Source organism: Trichechus manatus, unplaced genomic scaffold (assembly GCF_000243295.1).
Source record: "Trichechus manatus latirostris isolate Lorelei unplaced genomic scaffold, TriManLat1.0 scaffold00030, whole genome shotgun sequence".
Taxonomy (NCBI): domain Eukaryota; kingdom Metazoa; phylum Chordata; class Mammalia; order Sirenia; family Trichechidae; genus Trichechus; species Trichechus manatus.
The window spans coordinates 4,318,913-4,345,468 of record NW_004443966.1 but is presented as its reverse complement, the minus strand read 5'-3'; the positions used below and the strand labels follow the sequence as shown (position 1 = coordinate 4,345,468).

The 26,556-nt window shown below is 38.6% G+C and overlaps 1 protein-coding gene across 9 annotated transcripts in view; it reads left to right on the top strand.

The window, feature by feature from the left end:
- ADAM10 (ADAM metallopeptidase domain 10) overlaps window positions 1-26,556 on the top strand; it is a 158,297-nt gene that overhangs the window by 95,097 nt on the left and 36,644 nt on the right. For all 9 annotated transcript variants that reach the window (XM_004374612.3, XM_023729682.1, XM_023729675.1 and 6 more), the window contains 4 exons: window positions 9,865-9,965; window positions 13,596-13,745; window positions 16,454-16,546; window positions 18,516-18,699. In XM_004374612.3, the coding sequence (XP_004374669.1) occupies window positions 9,865-9,965; window positions 13,596-13,745; window positions 16,454-16,546; window positions 18,516-18,699 (528 nt within the window). The remainder of the gene's footprint in view (window positions 1-9,864; window positions 9,966-13,595; window positions 13,746-16,453; window positions 16,547-18,515; window positions 18,700-26,556) is intronic.

The window sequence follows — 26,556 nt, the reverse complement described above, 5'->3', positions numbered from 1 at the left end:
TCTAGGGTTAACGTTTTGATTATGGCCCTTTCTTCTTTTTGGATGTGTGCATTTATTGCTATAAACTGACCTCTGAGCACTGCTTTTGCTGTGTTCCAGAGGTTCTGGTAGGATGTGTTTTCATTCTGGTTTGATTCTATGAATTTCTTTATTCCATCCTTAATTTTTTCTATAACCCAGTAGTTTTTGAGCAAAGTGTTGTTCAGTTTCCATGTATTTGATTTTGTTTCCTTGCTTTTTGTGTTGTTGATTTCCACTTTTATGGCTTTATGCTCAGAAAAGATGCTTTGTAATATTTCGATGCTTTGGATTTTGTTAAGGCTTGCTTTATGGCCTAATATGTGATCTGTTCTGGAGAATGTTCCGTGTGTGCTGGAAAAGAAAGTATACTTGGCTGCTGTTGGGTGGAGTGTTTGGTATAGGTCTGTGAGATCAAGTTGGTTGATTATAGCATTTAGCTCTTCCGTGTCTTTGTTGAGCTTCTTTCTGGATGTTCTGTCCTTCACCAAAAGTGGTGTGTTGAAGTCTCCTACTACTATTGTGGAGCTGTCTCCCTCTCTTTTCAGTGCTGTTAGAGTTTGTTTTATGTATTTTGGAGCCCTATCGTTGGGTGCATATTTACTATAGTTATGCCCTCCTGGTGTATTGACCCTTTAATCATTATATAGTGTCCTTCTTTATTCTTTGTGGTGGATTTTACTTTAAAGTCTATGTTGTCAGAGATTAATATTGCCACTCCTGCTCTTTTTGAGTGTTGTTTGCTTGATACATTTTTTTCCATCTTTTGAGTTTTAGTTTGTTTGTGTCTTTAAGTCTAAGGTGTGTCTCTTTTAGGCAGTGTATAGATGGATCGTGGTTTTTTATCCAGTCTGCCATTCTCTGTCTCTTTACTGGTACATTTAGTCCAGTTAGATTCAGCGTAATTATTAATAGGTATGAGTTTAGTGCTGTCATTTTGATGTCTTTTTTTTGTGTGTTGTTCACAGTTTCCTTGTTCCACTTAATTTTCTGTGCTGAGTCGTTTTTCTTTTTGTATTTTCTTTTCATCTTTTTCATTGTTGTTGATTTTGTGTTTGCTGAGTCTTTATATTTTTCTAGTTTTTTATTTTGACTTTAGGATTGTTAGTTTCCTTTGTGGTTATCTTACAATTTACCCCTATTTTTCTAAGTTTATACCAGTGTTTTATTTCTTTATATTGCCTTGACTTCCTCTCCATGTGCAAAGTCTATATTTTTTAAGTCCCTCTTTTTTGTTTTAATGTTGTCATCTTTTACATATTGACATCTGTTTCCCTATTTTCAGTGTTTTAGCTTTGATTTATTTTTGTGATTTCCCTATCTGGGTTGATACCTGATTGTTCTGTCCTGTGTTCTAGTCTTGGGTTGTTATCTGATGTTACTGATTTTCTAACTGGAGGACTGCCTTTAGTATTTCTTGTAATTTTGATTTGGTTTTGCAAATTCCCTAAACTTCTGTTTATCTGGAAATGCCCTAATTTCGCCATCATATTTGAGAGACAGTTTTGCTGGATATATAATTCTTGGCTGGCAGTTTTTGTCCTCAAGGCTTTATATATGTCATCCCATTGCCTTCTTGCCTGCATGGTTTCTGCTGAGTAGTCCGAGCTTATTCTTATTGACTGTCCTTTGTAGATGACTTTTCGTTTATCCCTAGCCTCTCTTAAAATTCTCCCTTTTTCTTTGGTTTTGACATGTTTGATTATAATATGTCTTGGTGACTTTCTTTTGGAATCTACGTTATGTGGGGTTTGATGAGCATCTTGGATAGATATCTTGTCATCTTTCACAATATCGGAACTTTTCTGCCAACAAATCTTCAACAATTCTCTCTGTATTTTCTGTTATCCCTCCCTGTCCTGGTACTCCAGTCACTTGTAGGTTATTCCTCTTGATAGAGTCCCACGTAATTCTTGGGGTTTCTTCACCTTTTTAAAGTCCTTTTATCTGATTTTTCCTCAAATAAGTTGTTGTCCAGTGCTTTATCTTTAATCTCACTAATTCTGACTTCCATTGCCTCAATTCTGCTCCTGTGAGTTTCTATTGAGTTGTCTAATTCTGAAATTTCATTGTTAATCATCTGGATTTCTGATTGCTCTCTCTCTTGGATTCTTGTAGCTTGTTAAATTTGTCATCATGCTCTTCTGTAATCTTTTTAATTTCCTGTATTGCGTGTTCTGCGTTCTGCTTAATTTCCTTCCTAATTTCTTGAAGAGTAATGTACATTAATCTTTTGTATTCTGCCTCCAGTAATTCCAAGAAATTTTCCTCCTCTGAAAAATTTCCAGATTCTTTATTTTGGGAGCTTGCTGAAGCCATCATGGATTGGCTCTTTATGTGATTTGATATTGACTGTTGTCTCCGAGCCATCAATAAGTTATTATATTTATTTATTTTATGTTTGCTTACTGTGTCCTAGCTTCTTGTTTTGTTTTGATATGCCGAAAGAGGCTGCTCGTATGAGCTAGTTTGATTATTGGCACCTTTGAAGCTCTAATGTCCTGTCACCGTGTGTTTAGATACGTTACTAGGTATGTGAGCTCAGGAGTCCACCCACTCCTCCTGTATGGATTCCCAGGTAGATGGCCACCAAGTGTGTGGTGTAGGCTCTCACCTACAGTCCTAGACAGGCATGGGTGATTGGTGTAGGCACAGGCATCTTGTTGCAGTAGGGAGACATACTCTGAGCAAGGCAGGGGGCTGTTGGCCACCCCAGAGTGTCTAGGAGGAAGGCATGTCCCTGTTCCCTAGAGTGCGTAGGTGGGTGGGTTTTGCACCCATACTGTGAGCACCCAGTTATGTTGGCTGTAAGGATTGGGGGCGCCTCTTATTCTTGGTCCTCTATCACAGGTGGCTAGGTGGCATAGGTGGAGCCACTAGTCCTCAGGCCCCTGATGTGGGTAGGTGAAGACCCTGCTTAATGGGCAGAGCAGTGTCAGATGTCACGAACCTGCCACTTCACAGCTGAAACAGTCAAAGTTAGACTTCAGGTACATACCCTATTGTACTGTGGTAATGAGAGCCTACGCTGTTGAGATGGTCCCACACAAGTCTATGCAGGGGGAAAGGCACTTAAAGTCTGTGGATCCCTTATGCTTGTGCCTAGGCAAAGGAGCTGTGCCTACCCTGGGTTCCTGGCTAAGGGGAGCCAGCAGATTATTTTTTCCCCTGCTTGTTAATTTTTTCACTCTCCAAGGCCGGAAGAATGGCTCCCGGCGTGTGTGGGATCCTACTTCCGGTCCAGGGGACACGGCAATTGCCGAAGCCGGTCCAGGACCCAGTGCAGAGCAGGGAGCAGGGAGCAGGGAGATAAATGGGAGAGAGGTTTTTCCCTAATGCGGGTGTTCTTGATCCGTGTGGTGGGCCATCCCCAAGTACTTATCTTTCACCAATTGAGGGCTTCTCACTGCTTCTGGGTGGCCAAGTAGACTCTCTGCCGCTGGGTCTCTCCCGGTCGGAATACGCCTCCCAAGCACTGCTGTTTGCCTGTCTCACTGCTCACCCATGAGCTGATGAGGCCTGGAGAGCTCAGGGTCTTGCTGGGTCAAATGTGGCAACACCTTGCTGTTCCCAAACCATTTCTCCCTCCCCCGCGACTCAGTCCGGTTCCTCAACTTTGCCTTAGATGTTCAGGGCTCCTAGATTGTCATGTATAGTTGATTCACTTGTTTTTCAGGTCTTTGTTGTAAGAGGGTCCACCGGAAGGGTCTGACTACTCTGCCATCTTGGCTCCGCCCCCCACCATATATATTATTATTAATATTTTTTGGTCTGGCTAGTTTTTTTTACTGGTTATTGGAGAATAATGGTCACGGACATCTGTTTGAAAAGTGGCGAGCCTGTATGTGGAGGAGAGATTTTTCTGTTTAAATATTTGACTTTTTGTACTTGAAGTATATAATACAAATAAAATAACCACATTTTAAAAAGATAACTTTAGTACGTTCATACTATTGGAATGAGGCTTGTTATGTGCTTGTCTATCAGCATATTTAAGGTGAAGTTCAAATTTCTGTATTCTGGAGAGTGAAATCAAGGGCACAGGTCAGTTTGGGACTAAACATTTCAGAGCTGAAGACTATATATTCGATACTCTATGACTGAAGTGTTTCTTTATGCTCTGGAGTTTAAAACAGTGCTGAGTTATTCACCCAAGAAAATTTAGCTGAGAATCTTAATTCTCATAGTTTAAAAGTAGTTTATTTACTTCCTCAGTGTTAAATTTAAGAATACTGTGAAATAAGAATTGCTATAATGATTTAGACCTGTGGTCTTGTCTATATTCCTTTGTTTTGCCTGTGGCAGCCCTAAGAGACATCTTGTAGACACAGTTGGTTGTTTCAGGGAATAGTTTGAAGAAATAACAAAGTTTATATTGAAAAGCCTTACTAAGAAGTTACTACATATCTGCATAATTTAATTTTCTAAATTTTTTTTTTAAATGTTGAATTCATTCAACAGGTATTTGACCATCTGTTCTACGCTCAGGTACTCAGATGATAGCTAAATTTGATAGAAGCATTTATATAAAACCTAAGCTCTAATTGTTAGAGACAAGACATACACAGAAGTGACTAATAATACCAAGTAGAAAATGCTGTGTCCCATGGAAGAGGTGAAGGTCAGGTCTTCAGAATTTCAGGAAAACTCCGCCTGGAGAAATGGAATTGGCCAGGCTTTTTATCTAGAGACGAAGTAATATTTGATCTAGAGACTGAAGGATGAATGGAATTTAGACATTATTAAGTATTTCTCTCCAGCACTGTTCAAGGGGAGATGTTTTCCAACTTTCCCGGCAATCTTGGACTTCTTCACAGTGTACCATTCACAGAAATCTTGAGGGTTGTCCCCAAACCTGTTACTACCTTGATCCTCAGCTTCTGTAGCTGCGTTTCTGTTCTTGCATTGGTGACTTCTTGGTTCCTCAGTCTCGGCTCACTCTGGTCTGTAGGATCAGTCCTGGTTTCATTCTGGGGAAGCAGTGCTAAGTCAGATCTTACACTGTTTCTCTGACTCTGATTTTTTGCCCTAGGTCTGTTAACTACTTGGTTTCTGTTTGTTCTAAGACTTTCCAGTTTGTGTATGTCTTGGGATTATTGGGATGATTTCTCTTTCTTCCCAAGTTCTTCCTTTTGTCCATATGGAAGAATCTCTCTCTAAAGTAAAAACAAGTGTATTATGTCTGATGATGCACAGAGAGGTGCCTGTGTAATTTTTCATGCTAATTAGGCAGCAGAGCATCAACCCAGTTTCATCTGTCTCTACTGTAACCACTGTTCACAGCTTTTATTAAATCATTGCCCTTTACAGGGTCACCACAAAAGTAAATCAGACATGTCTTTTGAAGTTGTTCCTTTGCCACATAAAGACAGTATCAGTTTTCAAATTATGAGACATTCAGACAACTCAAAATGTAAACAGAATAATGTAACTTAACCTTGACCATACCACTGAGATTTAACAAATGTTAACAAGTTTCCATTTTTGCTTCATATTTTTTAAAGAAGTGTTAAGTGTAGAGTGAAATAGAAACCATCTCAAAAAATGAATGTTGTTGTTAGCTCCCGTCCAGTTGGCCCCCGATTCATGGTGACCCCATGCAGAACGGAACGAAACACTGCCCGCTCCTCCACCGTCCCCATGATTGGTTTCAGATCATACCATTGTGAACTGTAGGTTTTCATGGTTGATTTTTTAAAGTAGAACACCAGGCCTTTCTTCCTAGTCCATCTTAGTCTGGAAGCTCTTCTGAAACCTGTTAAGCATCATAGTAACATGCAAACCACCACTGACAGACAGCTGGGGCTTAACCTGAGGTGTATTGTCTGGGAATTGAACCCAAGTCCCCCACGTGGAAGGCTAGAATTCTACCACTGAATTCTAAAAACGCATAGCACAGATTAAATGTAGTAGGTCAGAGTTCATCATGACTGGTCCTGTGTATGTTTTCATCTTTATTTTTTGCCAATCCTTTCTCTTTAATCTGAAGTTCTTATGATAATGAACTGCTTCCATTTTCCTGAATGCTCACTTTTTCAAAGAATTTGTTGAAATGCCTTTCCTCAGTTTGTCTACCTGGCACATTTACGCATACTTCATTGAAGTCTCAAACCTTAATTTGTCAAAGCTGCCTCAATTTCCTAAGGCCCACTTAGCCATCTTTTTTCTGTATCTTTCACTAAACTTGTATATTTCTGATACAGCAATAATCCTATGGTATTGTCTGTAAATTAAGCACTTTAAAAGTAAGATGAAATGTCTTTTTGACTTTGTATCTTGGGCTCTGTGCCTGGTCTTCAGCAGACATTCAGTAAATGTTTGGATGAATGGATTAATAGTGTAAAGAAAGAAGGAAGATGTAAATGAAGCGTGGGTCATGGGTCTCATCTGACCCGACTTGAATTGACATGTAGCTAGTTGTCACAACCATGCCACTTTTCCCGTTTTCCAGATATTTGCACTGTGTAATAAGGTAGTCATCAGCTGCATGTGACTATTTAAATTAGTAAAATAAAATAAAATTTGTTTCCTCTGTAGCATGCCACATTTCAGGTGCTCAGTAACCACAGTGCAGATATAGAATATTTCTGTCATTGGGCAGCATGGCTATAAATGCAGAATTCCCTTTTTGAAGAGGTGGTGGCTAATGCATGCTTATTTTCTCCACTTTTTAAAGCACTGCTGTGATACAAACACACTCAACTTGAAACCAAACCTGTTGCCATTGAGTTGATTATGACTCATAGCGACCCTACAGAACAGAGTAGAATTGTCCCATAGGATTTAAAGGCTGTATTCTTTACAAAAGCAGCCTTCCACATCTTTCTCCTGTGGAGTGGCTGGTAGGTCTGAACGGCTAATCTTCAGGTTAGCAGCTGAGTGCTTAACCACTGCATCACCAGGGCCCCTTAACACACACACACACACACACACACACACACACACACACTCTCTCTCTCTCTCTCTCTCTCTCTCTCTCTTCAAATCTACTAAAAGGTGAGAATTCGAAAACCTGGCATGTTACTCTGTACAAACTTTCCAGCCTCTGTGGTAGATTCTGATTAAATAAATGTATGTTGAATGGTATTGTATTTCCACTTTCCCAAAGCCAACCTTTGAAACGGTGAAAAAATAAATACAATATCAGATTTCTTGTCACCCAACATTTCAGTTTTTATTTCTCTACTTCAGAATAGTTTGAAATTGCTTTTATTCTACAGGTATTGCAATCTTTTAGTCCTAATTTTGTTTTGAAAAATTTCAGACCTCCATAGAAGTTAAAAGAATTGTATTGTGAACACATATATCCTTCCCCTAGATTTACCAATTATTTAACGTTTTGCACCACCTCCTCTCTACACTTTTTTGGGGAACCATTTGAAAATAAATCATAGATTTATTTTTATGAAAGTTCACTGTTAAATACAGGTAGTCCCTGACTTACGACGTGTTCGAGTTACCATGAACCACGTTTACAACTGTTGTTTTGATTTTTTGTACGTCTCATCGTTAGTAATATGTACTGTATACAATGTTGCAGCACGAAATTTACTGATGTTATCATTCGCAGATGTTCAGTTTTGTGATTTACTGTTCAAAACACTGCCGTATAGGTTTAGTTTTTTAAACTAAATCAGGGGCTTCAGTTGCTTGAGCACATGGACCCAAACGCTGATCACTTTGCTAAAGCTGACAGGCAGATTTGGGAAGCAGTGAGATGTTACTGTGAAATATAGGAAGAAAAAAGAAAAGGACCATGCAGACAATGCTCACTGATTTTCTGCCTAGAAACGCCATCCCCATTCCCAGGGATAATCTAGATGATCCAGAACCTTCCACAAGTGGAGTTATTACTGCAACTGACAAAATCCCAATGTCATCCAAATTTTCTTTATTGTCCGAGTAAATTTTTATGATTTGTGTATTTTTTTATGTATGTATTAAAATATATCTAAGTTTATATGTAATGCTTCTAATCCCCCAAAGGAAATAAAGATTGGATTTATAAAGATACTGATAATAAAAGGCAATAATAATGAACACTTAAAAAAAATAATGAGGTATTCGATTTACGTCAGAACCGACTTACGACCGTCATTGAAACAGAACCCCATTGTAAGTTGGGGACTACCTGTACTTAAATGCATAACTCCTAAGAATTTTTACATTTTCCTAAGTATCAATAATAACGTTTCAAGCCCCTAAAAATTAACATCAATTTATTAATATTGTTTAATATTACAATCTGTAATCATAGTTCTTCAGTTGTCCTGAAAATATCTATTTGCATTTAATATTTATGTCTCTTTTAGTGTCTTATTTTATACCAGACTTCCCCATCCCCAACTCTCTACCTTTTCTGCTTTTTAATAATATCATTGCCTTTTTCTCAAGAGTCTAGGTTAGTGACTTGTAGACTGTCCCACATTGTGGATGTGTCTGATTGTTTACTCTTGATTAGATTCAGTTTAGACGTTACTTGGCGAGAATACCGCATCAGCGAAGCTGGGAATTGGTGCGTCACAACAGGTGGCTTGTAGTACCAGGTTGTTCTCCTATTGGTAATGCTAAGTTTGACCGCTTGATAAATGGGTAGATGAAGTGGTGATCAATAGAGCTCTTTGGTTTAAAGGCATGTTTTTACTTTATAATTAATAAGTAATCTATGGGCCGATACTTTCAGAGACTCTGAATGTCCTGTTCCCACACAACTTTTACCCAGTGGCTTTAGTACCCACTGATGCTTCTTGCCTAAATCAGTTTATATATTTGGGGCTGTAAAATGGTAGTTTTTAATTCTGTTATTTGTCACAGCGATTGCAATCTTGACCTCTAATAAAAACTTACAATTTAAAGCAGAGTAGTTATGTCAGTGTAGGTAGGTTATCCATAACTCCTTCCTTCTACCTGCCAGTTTAAATTTGTTTTGTAGTATTTAACTAGTATTTCCAATGAAATAGGCCACTAGTGTCCCGTTTAGGTTCTAGATTTTCTTAAGAAACTACTGGCAGTGTTTCTAATTTGGAATATTCCATTTACGAGCAACTTAGGGATTTTTCCATGCTTCCCTCCTCACCCAAGTCTTGGCATTTTATTTTGCCAGTTCACTTAATTGTGATTACTAGAATGAATCGTAGAATGTTTATGGAATAAGGAAGATCTTAGCAAGGGAGAAGTGTGTACAACTTTGAGAGAGTGGAATAAACTTTTAAATGATCAATTTGAACTGTTATTTAGAAATAGAACCAATTCAATTATGGATAAATTTTTAATTATGAAGGGAAAACAAGTGATGATAAAATAACTAGTCGTTTGTAAAACATTCACTTGAAAAAATTTAAACTCAGTCTGTTTTTACCATGTCATGAAGCATGCTTCTAGATCACTTTCTCTTGAGGCCAGTTGGTATTCATGGACAGAATTCAAGCCAAATATAATATTATATTGTCCTAGCTGTAGTTCAGATTGAGGGGGGTTTGTACATTTGCCATGTAGGAAATTTAATATGTCTGAAGGGAAAGCTGTAAGTTAACAAATGAGTAAATTTCTGATTTAAGGTGTTTTATATATCTAAAGTGGGAAAGGTTGGGTAAGTTAAATCAAGAATAAAGAATGATTATTTTTCTTTTTTAGAATTTACAAACCATGCATATGAAGAAAAGCTAGAGATTTTTATTGAGGAAGAACTTAGAAACGTGCCAGGTTTTAATACTAGCATCCCATTCTCATGGGTGCCCTTATAGCATTTACGCCTTTTATTAATTATGACAATTAATTTGTCACTTACAAGATAATTGGTAATATCCAAATGTGTGACAGTAATGACATCTTTTCATTGTGTTTTAGGCTATCCCCATAAATACGGTCCAAAGGGAGGCTGTGCAGATCATTCAGTGTTTGAAAGGATGAGGAAATACCAGGTGACCGGTGTAGAGGAAGTGACGCTGGTAAGGATTTGAAGGCTGGCTTATGTTTAAGAAATGGAAATGAATTGGGGCATATATTCCTGCATTTAAAAATGTATGTTCTAGAATTTCAGAAAGATTTGTACCACTGTAGAAAAATATATATATTTTTAATTCTCAGAGAGGCTAGGTAACTTGCTTATAATAAAGAGATGGTGCTGAGAATAGAATACAAATCTGCTTTACTCGAAAAACATCGATTACATGTCCTCAGTATACTCTGTCTTGTATATTTTATCATAAAAGAAAAAAAAACTGAATCTGAACTTGTTTTATATAAATATAACTATCTATATTAATGTAAAATTAGGGTGACCAACTTGCCCTGGTTTGCCTGGAACTTCCCCGGTTTAAACACTGACAGTCCCGTGTCCCTGGGCCAACCGGAATAAAAACCAGTGTGCTTTTGATACATTAATTGTAATTTTTTTCACCATTTGACTGTTGTTCTTTTATTCAGTTTTTTTTGCCTCTTCCTTCTTTTAGTCATAGGTGACAAGTTTATAGTATTCAAAACATAAATTTGAATAAAATTTTTTTCTTTTATGATAAAACATTTATAATATATTTTGGACATCCTTTCTAAATGTAGTAGGATGGAGTAATATTTTTTGAGTCATGTAAATTTGTGTTTAAATCTGTTTCTTGATCTGTAAAATGGCATACACAATTCTATTTCAGGTGGATCTTTTGAGTGTTAAGTGAGATTTTATTCTTGCATTCACTGAACAGATATTTATTGATCTTCTGCCATATATCAGAGACTCTGGTAGGTTCTGGGCATACTGTGAGATTAAGGTGAAAACTTGTCCTCAGAAACCTCATAGTTTAATTGGAGACACAGATAAACGGTACAGAGTAGTAAGAAATGTAAAAGGATTAAGTACAGGGTGATACTCTATGTGGAAGAGGAATGGCTAACCTAACCTTGAAATCATTTGAGGACAATCATCAGAAGCTGAAAGAATAAGCAGGAATTAGGTTGGCTATGAAGAGGTAGAAAGAATATTCCAAGCAGGAGGAACATACAAAGTCCAGAGAGACAGAAAGACTAATAAAGAATCTTTAGCTTGGAGAGATGGGTGGGATGTTGGCTTAGTTTTCTAGTACTGCTCTAACAGAAATACCACAAGTGGATGGCTTTAACAAAGAGAAGTTTATTTCCTCGCAGTAAAGTAGGCTAAAAGTCCAAATTCAGGACATCAGCTCCAGGGGAAGGCTTTCCTCTCTCTGCCGGCCTTCTCTTCAGTCTTCCTCCGGATTAGGAGCTTCTCCGTGCGGGGACCCCCGGGTCCAAAGGACTCGCTATGCTCCCGGCACTGCTTTCTTGGTGGTATGAGGTACCCCATTCTCTGCTTGCTTCTCTTTCCTTTTATCTCTTGTAAGATAAAAGGTGATGCAGGCCACACCCCAGGGAAACTCCTTTACGTTGGATCAGGGATGTGACCTTAGTAAGGGTGTTACAATCCTACCCTAATCCTCTTTAAACATAAAATTACAATCACAAAATGGAGGACAGCCACACAGTACTGGGAATCACGGCCTAGCCAAGTTGATACACACATTTTTTGGGGGGATAAAATTCAATCCATGACAGATGTGCAGGACTAGAGACTGGGAGACTAATTTGAAGTTGTTGCGGTTATTCAGTTGAGAAGTGATAGTGGCAGTGTTGGCAGAGGGAACAAGCCTACAGATTGCTAGATATAATAAGAGTGTTTAGCAGGGTGTCTAGCTATAATGATATGCAAAAGTAAGTTGTATTTCTTTATACCAGCAACAGACTACCAGAAATTTAATGAAAGAGAGCACAGGGACCCCTTGAGTCTTAGCTGAATACCAAGTTCTGCATGCATAGGGTGAGATTCTACAAGAAAACTACCAGAGAAAGGAAAACTACTGGAGAGTCAATGAACTGAATAACTATCAGAAATTATACTTGGGAGAGACCCCATGCCATACTAGGAGTAGGGCTAACCTAGCCTTGGAGTAAAGGCTACTCCAGATCTGCCCTAATTAAGGTGAAAAACAAGCTTCAAAAGGATCAAGATAGTTTTCAAGTAAATTAGCTGCCTGTCAGAACAAAGCTTAATAATACTTATTAATAACAGCAACAAAAAAACCCAAATCCGTTGCCGTCGAGTTGATTCCGACTCATAGCGACCCCATAGGACAGAGTAGAACTGCCCCATAGGGTTTCCAAGGAGCGACTAGTGGATTCGAACTGCTGACCTATTGGTTAGCAGCCATAGCTCTTAACCACTACGCCACCAAGGGCACAAAATCTAGATACTCAACAATGTAACATTCACAATGTCCAACATTTTTCAAAAAGCATTACTGGATGATAAGAAGCCGAAAAAATTGATCCCATTAGTCAGTAGAAAAACCAGCTGGTAGAAACAGAACCTGAAACTACAGACGTTAGCAGAGAAGAACTTTAAAATGATGACAATCGATATGTTCAAAGAATGAAAGAAAAACCTGAACACAGAGGAGATCATAGAAATGGTAAGAAAGAACCAAATGGAGCTTCTAGAGCTGAGAAATATATTATCTGAATTAAAAAAATTCACTGGATGGTCTTAAGAACAAATTAGTCACTGCAGAAGACAACATGAGTAAACATGAAGAAAAGCCAATAAATTTATAGAAATTATCCAGATTGAAGCCCAGAGAGAAAATAATTGGAGTCCAGGGGGAAGGAGGTACAGAAAAATATTTGAAAAAATAATGCCACCACCCCAATTTTTCAGATATGAAGAAATATTTCAGTCTGTGGTCTGAGAAGCTCAGTGAAACCAAAGCAGGATAAACACAAAGAAAAGCATACCAAGGCATATTATAATTGGAGTAATTGGAGTACCTTGGTCTGGGACTTCCAGGCCAAACCCTGGGGATTTTGTGCTGGCAAGTGGGGACTGGCTGAACCAGAAAAAGCTCACCTAGGAGGTCGATACCAGCTAGTCTTAGGAGGCATGATTTAGCTTATCGTGCAGGACTGGCCAATAAAAGCTGTGAAAACTAAGGCTCAGAGAGCTTCCTGGTTGGAGAGGGGAGGGTGCCTTGCCCTCTCTGAGACACAGCAGCTCCACATTGGGAATCTTTCCAGACTTTGTCTGTGCATCTCCTCCTTATGATGATCCTTTTATTATACTAAAAGGTATGTTTTGAAAGTGTTTAAAAGTATAGGAATTGCTTGAATAAATAGTATATTACCTATACAGTAGAGTATTATAAGACTGAAAGTGATGTTCATGAAGAATTTTTAATGACGTAGGGGAAATACCTGTGGTGTTATGAGATAAAGAAAAATATGAGATTTTTAAAATGATATATATTAACTATAAGGAACCCTGGTGGCGCAGTGGTTAAGCACTTGGCTTCTAACTGAAGGGTCAGTGGTTCAAACCTACCAGCCACTCCACAGGAGAAAGATGTGAGTCTACTTCCATAAAGATTTACAGCTTTGGAAATGCTATGGAGCAGTTCTACCCTGTCCTATAGGGTCGCTATGAGTCGGAATCGACTCAATGACAGTGAGTATTCTTAACTGTATAAAATTATAATAAAACATGCTAATTATCAGAAATTGCTCTTTTTGCCTTGTAGATGCCTCAGAGAGAACATGCTGCTAATGGTCCAGAACTCCTGAGAAAAAAACGTACAACTTCTGCTGAAAGAAATACTTGTCAACTTTTTATTCAGACTGATCATCTGTTCTTTAAATATTATGGAACACGGGAAGCTGTGATTGCCCAGGTATTTATAATTTTGCTACTATTTTAGGAGTTCTCATGCTCTTGTATTGTTTAACTATATAACTTCATCTAAAAAGTAAAGTTAATGCATATCTCTTTTGGGGATTAGGCTGTTTTTCTTCTAATCTCAGCTCCAACAAAATAAGGAGCCCTGATGGTGCAATGATAAAGCACTCTGCTGCTACCTGAAAGGTCAGTGGTTTGAATCCACCAGTGACTCCAGGAGAAAAGACCTGGCGATCTGCTCCTGTAAATTACAGCCTAGCAAGTCCTGTGGGGCAGTTCTACTCTGTCTTAATAGGGTTGCTTTGAGTTGGAACAACAACAAGCTTGTAGGGATCTTCTCTATCGTGTTCACAACTGTATTCCCAGGTGATTGAGGAAACAGTTTTTTTTTCCTGTTTACAGCACAAATTAGTTTCTCATTCAAAAACGTATACATAAATTATTTTGTGACATTGGTTACAATCCTTGCAATATGTCATCACTCTCACCCTTTCCGCCCCACGTTCCCCATGTCTGTTCGTTCAGTTTTCCTGTCCCTTCCTGCCTTCTCATCTTTGCTTTTGGGCAGGTGTTGCCCATTTGGTCTTGTATACTTGACTGAACTAAGGAACATGTTCCTCATGTGTATTATTGTTTGTTTTATAGGCCTGTCTCATCTTTGGCTAAAAGGTGGACTTCTGGAGTGGCTTCAGTTCTGAGTTAGCAGGGTGTTCGGAGGTTTCTCCAGTCTCTGTCAGACCAGTAAGTCTGGTCTTTCTTTGTGAATTTGAATTTCATGCTACATTTTTCTCGTGGTCTGTCCAGGACCTTCTTTTGTGATCCCTGTCAGAGCAGTTGGTGGTGGTAGTTGGGCACTATCTAGTTCTTCTGGACTCAGGCTGGTGGAGGCCGTGTTTCTTGTGGTCTGTTAGTCCTTTGGACTAATATTTTCCTTGTGTCTTTGGTTTTCTTCATTCTCCTTTGCTCTGAACGTGGTGGGACCAGTAGATGTATTTTAGATGGCCACTTGCAAGATTATAAGATGCTACTCACCAAAGTGGTATATAGAACATTTTCTTCATGAACTATATTATGCCAGTTGACCTAACGTCTCCCATGGTCCCCAGCCCTCAGCCTCAGTAACTTGGTCCTTCAAGGTGTTTTGATATGTGCAGGAAGCTTCTATGGTTTTGCCTTGGCCAGATTGTGCTGACTTCCCCTATATTGTGTGTTGTCTCTCCCTTCACCGAAGTTAACACTTGTCTACTATCTAGTTAGTGATTTCCCCTCCACACCCCTTCCCTCCCTCGTAACCATCACAAATGTGTTTTTTTCTGCGTGTAAACCTTTTCTTGGGTTTTTATAATAGCAAAGTCTCATGCAATATTTGCCCTTTTTGATTGACTTATTTCATTCAGCTTAATGCCCTCCAGATTCATCCATGTTTTGAGATGTTTTGTGGATTCATCATCCTTCTTTAATGTTGTGTAGTATTCCATTATGTGTATGTACCATAATTTGTTTATCCATTCATCTGTTGATGGGCACTTAGGTTATTTCTGTTTTTTTGCTATTGTGAGTAATGCTGCAGTGAACATGGGTATGCATATGTCTATTCATGTGATGGCTCTTATTTGTCTAGGATATATTCCTATGAGTGGGATTGCTGGATCGTATGGTATTTCTATTTCCAGCTTTTTAAGGAGGTGCTATATCATTTTCCGTAGTGGTTGTACCATTTTGTATTCCCGCCAGCAGTGCATAAGAGTCCAGTCTCCTCGCAGCCTCTCCAGCACTTGTTATTTTCTTTTTTTTTCCTTCTGATTCATGCCAGCAATGTTGGGGTAAGATGGTATCTCATTGTAGTTTTGATTTGAATTTCTCTAATGGCTAATATTCAAGAGCATTTCCTCATGTGTCTGTTAGCTACTGCCTGAATGTCTTCTTTGGTGAAGTGTCTGTTCATATCCTTTGCCCGTTTTTTAATTGGATTATTTGTCTTTTGCTATCGAAGTGTTAAAGTATTCTATAGATTTTAGAGATTAGACCCTTGTTGGATACATCGTAGCCAAAATTTTTTTCCCAGTCTGCAGGTTCTCTTTTTACTCTTTTGGTGAAGTCTTTTTATGAGCATAGTGTTTAATTTTTAGGAGCTTCCAGTTATCTAGTTGGTCTTCTGGTGTTTGTGCATTGTTAGTTACGGTTTGTATTCTGTTTATGCCATGTGTCAGGGCCCCTGGCGTTGTCCCTATTTTTTCTTCCATGATCTTTATCGATAATTTTAGGTTTTATATTTAGGTCTTTGATTGATTTTGAGTTAGTTTTTGTGTATGATGTGAGGTATGGATCCTGTTACAGATGGACGTCCAGTTTTGCCAACACCATTTGTTAAAAAGACTGTCTTTTTCCCATTTAATGGACTTTGGTCCTTTGTTAGTGATCAGCTGACCATAAGTGGATGGATGAGGAAACAACTGTATATGATTTAAGCAAGAATGTGTGTGTGTGTTCAGAGAAGAGGCTGGAAAAGGCGCAGAATCTCTTGCCTCACTCCCAATTTACTAATATTTTTCTTCTTTCCATCCAGTATACAATGTTGACATTTAAAAATTTGAATATGGTGGAACGTGAATAATCAATTCTTGATCTGGGAGATGGACATTCACAGTCTTATCTGCATTTCGACATCGTCTCTAAAATGCTCTTCTCTCTTTCGATTAACAGATATCCAGTCATGTCAAAGCGATTGATACCATCTACCAGAACACAGACTTCTCTGGGATCCGCAACATCAGGTTCATGGTGAAACGAATACGAGTAAGGAGCTTGGCTAGTTAAGGAGATGGAGAAAGGGAGGCAGTGAAGGCTGTGTTTGTACAAAGAGAAAGACTTGCTTTTTATTTCAGCTTTATGCGTTAGTTTAAATTAAATGAATTTTTTCAATATCTATAGCCTTTATGGATCTGAATATGTAAGCCAGATATACCGCCTGTATTTAAAAATAATTATCCTTTTACAAGAGTATCTGCCACAGGGTTTCTTTGTATTTATGCGTTCCTGTTTTTCTTAAAATATGGTTGATAGATTAAAAAATGTCTGAACAAGAGTATTTTGTACATACATGTACTATAATAATAAAGCTGTAGGTGGTCCTTCCTTTAGAAGTAGAATGATTAACTCTTAAATTGGATTGTGTTAAGGTGAAATATGGTTTGTACTTATACAGTATAAGAACTATTCACAATCAATTGCTTTCATGTGTTCTGAGAACAATAGAAACTCTTAGATGAGCAGCTAAAAGTGATAAGTGGTGTAAGCATTGCTATTTAATAGGCAGAGCAATAAATTGCCAAGTAGTGAAAAGTAGAGAACACTTGAACAAATTTTAATGAAACATTTTTAGTAAAATGATTTGCATTATGAAGAAATGCTTGTATATAGATGGGTATTGTGGCATTTCATTGTTTTCAAGCCTTTAACTGAGATGAAACTTTATCTGTTGACAATTTTTGATGACACATTAAATAATTAAAAATTTGTATGATATCAGCAAATATTTAAATATTATCCTATTTTTAACTAATATTTAGATGCCATTCTCCATTTGTAGCTAATATTACAGAAGTGTCAGGGAATTCCGTTTCTATACTCCGTGGGAAACAGCCATCTACAGCATGTCTCTAACCACGGGCCACGGACAGTATAGATGGTGTTGGTTTTGGATTACGTGTGTTAGCTGACCGTGTCTGATTGTGGTTAATGTTAACGGGTGAACCACAGGTTCTGAGGTCTGTCCTCAGGCAGTTGCCCTGACCTTCAGTGTTGTTGTCACCATCCTGCTGCTGAGCCCCTTGGTTTTACTAGTGGGCATGGACTCTGAAAAGAGCTGTAGTTCTCATGTGTCAATCATTATACCATCCACTTGAACTACCGGCGTTTTCAATAGACTGGGGTTTGCCTTCTAGTAAAAACATTTACTTTCATGCATAGCTCTTTTACCCTGTATCAGCAATCTTGTTCGTAACTCCCTGGCTTATCTGGGGAAACAGAATTGTTCTAGGACTTCAGAGCATAGCCAGGGGTCTCTGAAAGGAGGCAGTGGCTAATAAATGAAAACTTTTGTCTAGTAGAAGTTTGGTATCCAAAGAAATTATTCTTCAGTTTATGAAGGAGGAACCTGCACCAGGGGTATAATAAAGGAAGCATTCTGGAGGGTCTGATCTTGAAATAGAGAAATGAATTGGCAGTAGAAGGGAAATAAAATTCTCGCCCACTTGCGGGGGGAAAATCATTGAACTTGCAGTTAGCTGGGCTTGACTCCCTTAACTGGGTAAAGGCAAGGAGAACCAGGACAGCGATTCATCTGCTGAATCGACAGTTTTGGGTTCTATATCCGTTTTATGTTCTAGTAATTAGTGAAAATATATGGATCTTGTCACCATATGTAGGAGATTAACATTAAGGAGACTTGCTTGGATGATTAAGTTTCAGGAACTATACTTCATTAGAGGTTTTGAAAGCTGAACTTGTTCTTGCTTCCCAAGTATTCAATATCAGGAATCTGGTGAACACTTGCCCAGAAATGTAATATCTTCAATTTTAACCCCCCACCCCTCCTTTCTTTTTTCTTTTGGTTCTTTTATCAGCTCAGGGATGGGGGCAGTGGGAACAGCCCTAGAGGCCTTCACTCAGGCATGTTGTTCGTCGAATGTGGAAGGAGGCAAGCAGAAACTCACCCTAAGGCTCTCCTGATGTTCACTGCCTTAAATATCGTTTTGGATTTTAGATCAATTCAACTGCTGATGAGAAGGACCCTACAAATCCTTTCCGATTCCCAAATATTGGTGTGGAGAAGTTTCTGGAATTGAATTCCGAGCAGAATCACGATGACTACTGTTTGGCCTACGTCTTCACAGACCGAGATTTTGATGACGGCGTTCTAGGGCTGGCTTGGGTCGGAGCACCTTCAGGTAGTCCATCTGTGTCGCACTTTGATACTTGAAACCAAAAGCCATTTTCAGGGCAGGGTGAATTTTACAAAGTACTGGAGAAAGTAATGAGTTAGGCAAGATTCATAAACATAATGTAAATGACAAAATAGATGAAGCAGCTTTTTATTTTGATATCAGTGAAGACAGGCCTGACTCTGCTTCTGAAAGGTCACAGCCTTGAAAACCCTACAGAGCAGTCCTACTGTGCGCAGATGGGATTGCCATGAATCTGAATCGATTCAGTGGCAACTAACACCAACAACAACTCACAGGGAGATGTCCTGACGCTCAGTACATTCAGTAGGTGAAATAAATAATTTTATGGGAGAAGAAAGTATTTATTTCTGAAACCAAAAGCAACACTTAATTTTTTAAATAAAAGTTATTAAATATTTGTTCAACCTAGGGGAGTCTTAAGGTCAAAAAGAGTCCCGGTGGCGCAGTGGTTAAGAGCTTGGCCGCTAGCTGAAAGGTCAGAAGTTTGAATCCTTTAGCCACTCCTTGGAAACCCTATGGGGCAGTTCTGCTCTGTTGGTCTGTCCTGTAGGGTCGCTATGAGTCAGAAATGACTCGACAGCAACAGGTTTGGTTTTTTTTTTTGTTTTGTTTTTTTTTTTTTGAGTCCAAAGGGGAAGACTGTGATCGTGCCTTCTGTTGTGTAATGAGTTGAAGAGCAGAAGTCCTGGTCAGGAGCAGCAGGTGGAAAGGAAGGAAAGCCTGCCATTTTCTAGCCTTTATTCTGACAAAAGGAAGGAAGTGTAGCCTGAGAAGAGATGTAGGCAGGAACCCTCAGTCCCCCACTCTGCTGAGGTCTTTACTTTAGCCACAGAGCTACTGTCCTTGAAAAAGTTGGGATAAGATAATCCCCTTCCTAATACAGGGGATGGGCTGAGGCTGTTATTTACAGTGTAATAAATTCAGTAGATTAGAGAAATACAATTTATTAATAGACAAACAACAAAAACAAATCAGTTGCTGTCGAGTCGGTTTTGACTCATGGTGACCTTATGTGTTGTAGATAGAACTGTGCTCCATAGAATTATGCTTTATAGGGTTTCAAGCCTCCAACTTTTCGGTTGGTAGTTAAGTGTTTAACCATTTGCGCTAGCCAGGGACTCCTCTATTATTTGAAAAAGAAATGGGAAGGATCCCAGACTCTGAGTACGATTCTGCCATGTAGACTTTGATCAGTAGCCTGTCATTTTCTGAGATATACAGCAATTTCTCCTTCTTCTGATGCTTCATTTCTGTCTTTTTAGAAGGTTGACAAGCTTTTCTGTTCCCGTTCTTGTTAGTTTACTCTTTGATCTGTTTTACATATTTTAAAATCCTAAGTAGTACTGTATTTTATCTATTTTCTTGCTTTTTTTCTTTTTTAGCCAGCAGTGAGTATCCCTTTACAATTTCAAAAGCTGCTTTTGTTTTTCTTCCCATGATTTAATGTGTACTCAGTTTCCTGATGTCATTAAGATGCTAGTTTGTATCTTGGGCTGCATGTCGTAGTGCAGTGTGTTTGGAGACTTGTCCATCATGATAATCTGTGCGGCTTTTGTATTACTTGTACTGTCAGCAGAGTGTATAGCTCTCCCTTTCCTATGATGTTTCACATGTTCTATAACTTATGCTCTGAAATCTATTTTTTCCTGCTTGAATAGTTGTGTGATTTTATCACACAGTTTATGATCCCTTCCCCCTTTTCATTAGTGAGTAGTGTAAAACAAAGGTTTGCTTTTCTGTGTATGCTGTCCATTAGTACAGTGGTTGTCAAAGTGTGGCCCACAGACCCACAGCATCAGCGTCACATGGGACCTTGTCAGAAACGTGCATTCACTGGCCCCACCCGGGGCTCCTGAATCAGAAACTCTCGAGGTGGGGCCCAACAATTTTTGTTTGAACAAGCCCTCCCGTACGTACTAAAGTTTGAGAATCACCACGTAGATCTTTTTGGCTCTAAAGAAGTTTACTTACAGAATGTCTCCTGGGCAAGTGATTGGATGATCTCAAACTAAAAACTTCCTGTCGTTTTGCATTTTCAACTATTAACTGTTATCTATTAAGAATGTAATGTTACTTTGGGTTGTTAACCTTTGTCATAGGGCAATATGTGTACTAACTGTTTAATGAGAAACGATTTGTTTGGTAGACCATCTAAGGTACCAAAAGAAAAAAAAAATTATGTGAAAGCAAATTGACAACAGCAACTCAAGGGGCTTGATGGGAAGCCTAGGGGGCAGTGAGTTGAAGATAATGGTGATGGAGTAATTTGGAGAAGGATGGTGAGAATAGCAGCACAAATGGAAGAATGTAATAGATGTTACTGAATTGTACATGTAGAAACTTCTGAAATGGTGTATCTTTGGCTATGTATATTTTCACAAAAAAAAAAAGGTCCTCCAAGGTCGAGAAGGGAGATGGTTGACATGTCATGGGGTTGTTGACCAATGTCATAAAACAATATGTGTACTGACTGTTTAATGAGAAACTATTTGTCCTGTAAACCTTCACAAAAAAAAACAGTGTAATGTTCCGTTTGTCACAAGTAGTGAAGCCAATATAGAGACATTGTTATAAACTAGAGTCCCTGTTTTATTCAGGTTTGTTTTGTTTTTGCCTAATATTCTTCTGTTTCAGGATCCCATCCAGGACACCACATTACCTTTGGTTGTCATGTCTCCTTAGGCTTCTCTTCTCTGACAGTTTCTCAGACTTTCCTTGTTTTGACGACCTTGATAGTTTTGAGGAATACCAGTGTGATATATTGTAGGATGCCCCTCTATTGGAATGTGTCAGATGTTTTTCTCATGATTAGGCTGGGGTGGGTCATTCGTTTTTGGGATACTTAGTTTTTTATCGAATTGTTTGTGATACTTGTATAACCACTGTACCACTCACTTACTGAAGCAGGGATACGCAGAACTCTCATCCAAAACTGATGGGACAAGTTACTTGTGTTTTTGTCGTTGAGTTTGTTGTAAGAATGATGCAGGATACTTCTGTATGCTTTGTTCGCAAAGATAATGACATTTAGCACCTAAAACTATACAACAGGACTTGTCATCCACCTTCTATCCACATTTTTCTTCCATATTACAATCCTTCCCCTTTACTTCAGGCATCTAATACCTTCTTCTTTACTTCATGTTATACCCCCAACTCTAACCTTTAAAAACCTTTTCCTAGGAGCCACTGGGGCAGGCAGGATGAGAGGAGCAGGAGCCGGAGTGGGAAAGAGAAAGGATCTTCATTCCTTTGGCCCAGCTTTTTCTAGTGTTGAGTACCAGCCTTAGCACAACATTGACAGCTGTCTTCTTCATGTCCTCTTGCCCTCAGGCTAGCTGAAGTGATTTTATATTTGACTTAACATTTTATCTTTTACAAGGAACTTTGTGTGTTTGGTCTCCTTGATTCTTTCAGTACCCGTATGAGGTAGGTATTATTACCGCCTTTCTACGGAAGAGAAACTTGGCTGCAGAAATTTTGTGACCAACCTAGTATCACGCAGCTAGAGGTGGAACAGAATCTGGAATCCAGATCTTTTGACTCAAGATCCGATGCATTTGGTACTTACTTTATTAGGTACTGTACAGTGTAACAGGAGCCCTGGTGGCACAGTGGTTAAAGCACTTGGCTGTTAACCAGAAGGATGGTGGTTTGAACCCACCAGCTGCTCCAAGGGAGAAGGATGTGGCAGTCTGCTTCTGTAAAGATTTACAGCCTTGGAAACTCTTTGAGGCAGTTCTAGTCTGTCCTACAGGGTCACTGTGAGTCGGAATCTACTCGATGGCATCTGGTTTGGGTTTTTTTTGGTTTATATCCTGTAACATCCTAGTCTTCTCTTTCTAAGACATTTCTAATAAGAAGTTGGAATGTTACCTGCTTCTTAGTAGAAGTTTTATGTGGTTGGAATCCATTTCCTTCATTCCTAAGGGACGAGTTATAAAATAGTACTACTGCTCTGTAATTTTAGAAATCATTCTGGGTAATTGTCCTGGCATCATAGGAAGAGCCCCGGACTGGGAACTAGGAGGCTGTGTGCTTGTCTGTTCTGCCTCTATAAGTTCAGGTAAATCATTTTGCTTTCAGTTTTCTTATATGCAAAATAAAGTGTTAGAATAGGCCCCTAAGGAATCTGTCAGTAGTCATATTGTGTGGTTTATATAGTAGTTAAAGGTCAGGAAAGTGTATGAACATGTTATTTATTTTCCTGAATAAATCTCATACTCCCACACTTGTTCCTTCCCAACACATACATATACACACACTTTTCTGTATTTCAGAGGGCTTACAGCCCTTGAGAAGTAAGGTTTTTTTTTTTTTTTTTTTAAACATCATAATTTCTTTTGTCTTTAAGACTTTATGTTTCTGCCTGTAGGTCTTAATGATATCTTGTTCTTTTTAAATAGCGCTTCATAGCTGATTTATTCGGCCTGTGATCTGTGAGTGTTTCTTAATCTTTTTTCATTTTTACTTGGCCTAGTTAATCTTTGTTCGTCCTGTTCTGTTGTATTATTTGGCTTAATTTCATTTTACTCTGCAGATACTTCACTACTCAAGTGTGGTAGAAAGGATTTTGTTGTGCCATTCTTATGTTAATTCTCACAGAATAGATTTTTAGCTGTAGTCTGTTCGCTGACTCAGCTGAGCCGGGAAAAGCAGTGAGGGTTGAAACATTGGAATAGTAGTTTTCTTGTCTTTGAGTCTTTTTTTTTTTTTTTTTTTTTTAACACTATTTGTAAATAAATTGGTTCTTATTTAATAGCATCTTGTAACCGGCTGCTGCCCTGGATTTCCTTACTGCCCCACTAGGATTCCACGTGCGTTCAGTTGTCATGTCATGGACAGACAGACAGCGAGTTGTCCCGGCTAGGAGGTTCCCGTTTGAAGTTATACAGGACTACGCGCGAGCTAATAATGAGTCTGGTCTCCAAGAAAAAGGCAGTCTTAAATATGGAACTGGAAACATTACTTTAAAGTTTTCTTTATATAGGCACAGTTCTGTGTTAAGCAGGGGACCTCTTACTGGATTCAGAGACTGAAATATTGGCTTCTTAACAAATTAAATTATTTAAATTAGACAATCCCTTTGTTCTACTTCATTTGGTGAACCCCTCAAACACACCTTTTGAGGGACTATTTCAGTGGTTTATTAAGGTGTGTTCTGCTCATATATTAACTATCTTAGTGTTATTAGTTAACTTAATGGGCATAGTCTCAGTTTAGCCAGATCCTTGAATAAGGCTGGGTCAGGAACTCACCTCTATAGTTAATCCTGAACCAGTCAGTATTCCTCTGTTTGTGAAGAACATTTTTGAGACATCTCACTTGGTGGAAACAGTCTCTTCTGTTTTTCTTAGTTTAGAAGTTTCACGATTTGAGAGCATACAGAACTCATCACAGGGTTCTCAAGATAAGCCGTGGCCGATTGAATTCTTAACCAGTTGTTTCAAAGTGTGCTTTCAGGACTAGGAGACTGACATCATTAGAATATTGCAGCAGGGCACTCACTGTTGGCATGGGCGGTCTGCATTGTCCCTTGCAGCATGTTTACCATCTGTGTCCCTGCCCAGTCCATGTGGGTACTACCCCCCAGACGTGAAAACCAAGGAGACCCCTCTTCTCTGGGAGTGGCGCAGCTGTCTGGTTCAGAGTTCCTGCTCAGACCGTGTCGTGTGGGCAGCGTGCTGCCGTTAAGTTTTAGGCCTATTCCGTTCCAAACACTATCTGTCAAGGTATTATATTACCCTTGTAGGAAAATTAAGACTCTTTTTGGGGGGGTGGGTCTGTTTTAAAATTTAGGTCTGATACTCAGTTGACTTTAGTTCTCAGACTCTCCACAGGTAGAAAAATGTCATTGTACTTCTTTATTGATTGTTAGGGCATCCGTCCATCAGTAATTGCCTTTGAATTGAAGTGGAAACATTTTATCCTTCTCATTGGAGTTCCTAATTTGTATTTTCAGTGATGAATTTATATAATAAAATGTTAAATTTATAATATAAGCAGTTACGGAACTTGAGTGATGGTTTAGCTATAGGTATATATGATATCTTATTACTAATTAAGTTTCTGGCACATCAAACCTAGTTGCAGTGTTTTTCTAAAATTAAACCGTAATTTGTAAAATTAGATATAGTATTTTATTTCTTCTTGTATAATTGAGTTACTCCAACATATGCTGTTAGTCTGTAACAAATATTAAATTTTATATAAGCATTAAAACCAAAAGCAATTGTTAATAATATTAATTACAAAGACTATATTTCAGAATAGTATACTCAAATTACATATGCTCTTGCCTTAAATTAGATCGACCTTAAAAATACAGTGTTTATTATCAGAGTTTTAAGATTATGCCTGTTTACTGTTGTTTTTTTTTTTTTTAATTTGTTCAAAGATTTGCAGTTTAGAATCTTTTAGGCTTAATTCAGGTTTGCCAGTACTGCATCATAAATTTGCTATTTATTTAAAACTCTAATGTGTAGACTTACATACAGAGTACCTGTGCATATCTTTTCTAGTTTCTAGAAATGGTACTACTGTAGTCCTTAGGACTGGTCTCCAGAAGTAGAACCAACTTAAGAAAATCCATTAACTATACATAAATCCTTCCTGTTTCCTTTCAGTTCAGTCTTCTGTGAAGATCAAATATAGTAAATCTTGAACATTATAAAGGTTCTCAACCCTTTGCTGGACAAAATCGGCATATGGCTGTCTTCCAGTTTACTTTTCTGTAAAGTGCATTTCAGCTTTCTAAATGGTATCATAACAGTAATACAAAGCTTTTTTTATATTTTACTTATTTAGTTGTTGTTGAGAATATACACAGCAAAACATTGACCAATTCAAGTTTCTACATGTACCCTTTAGTGACGTTGATTGGGTTGCGTAACCATTCTCGCCCTTCTTTTCAGAGTTGTTCCTCCTCTGTTAACAAATTTACTGCCCCTTAAGGTTCTTATCTAATCTTTTGAGATGCTGTTGTCAGTTTGATCCCATATAGCTAGTTCTTAAAAGAGCATAATGTTCAAGGCAGACCTTTTTCATTACTAAAGCTAAACGATTGTTGGGTTTTAAGAAGAGTTCTGGGGATTTTTTTTGTTTTTTGGAGTTTTTTTTTTTTAATTGTACTTCAGGTGAAGGCTTACAGAACAAATAGTTTCTCATGAAACAGTAGTACACATATTGTTTTATGACATTGGTTAACAACCTCACAACATGTCAACCCTCTCCTTTCTTGACCTTATTTTTTTTTTTGGTGAAAATACACATAGCCAAAGATATACCATTTCAAAAATTTCTACATGCACTATTCGGTGACATCGACTACACTCTTCCAGTTGTGCTGCTATTCTCACTTTAGATGAAGGTTTACAGAACAGAATAGTTTCCTGTTTAACAGTTAGTACACATGTTGCCCTGTGACAATGGTTAAGAACCTCACAACACATCAACATGATCCTTACTCAACCTTGGGTTCTCCCTATCACCAGCTTTCCTGTTCCTTCTGCCTTCTGGCCCTTGTGCCTGGACTGCTGTGCCTCATTAGTCCCATTTGGTTTTATGGGGCTGTCCACTCCCTGGCTGAACGGTGAACCTCCGAAATGACTTCACCACTGAGCTAAAAGGGTGTCTGGGGGCCATACTCTTCGGGGTTTCTCCAGTCTCCTTCAGGCCAGTAAATCTGGTCTTTTTTTTTGTGAGTTATAATTTTGTTCTACATCCTTCTCCAGCTCTGTCCAGAACCCTCTGTTGTGATCCCGGTCAGAGCAGTCAGTGGTGGTAGCCGGGCACCATCTAGCTGTACTGGACTCAGTCCGGTGGAGGCCTTGGTAGCTG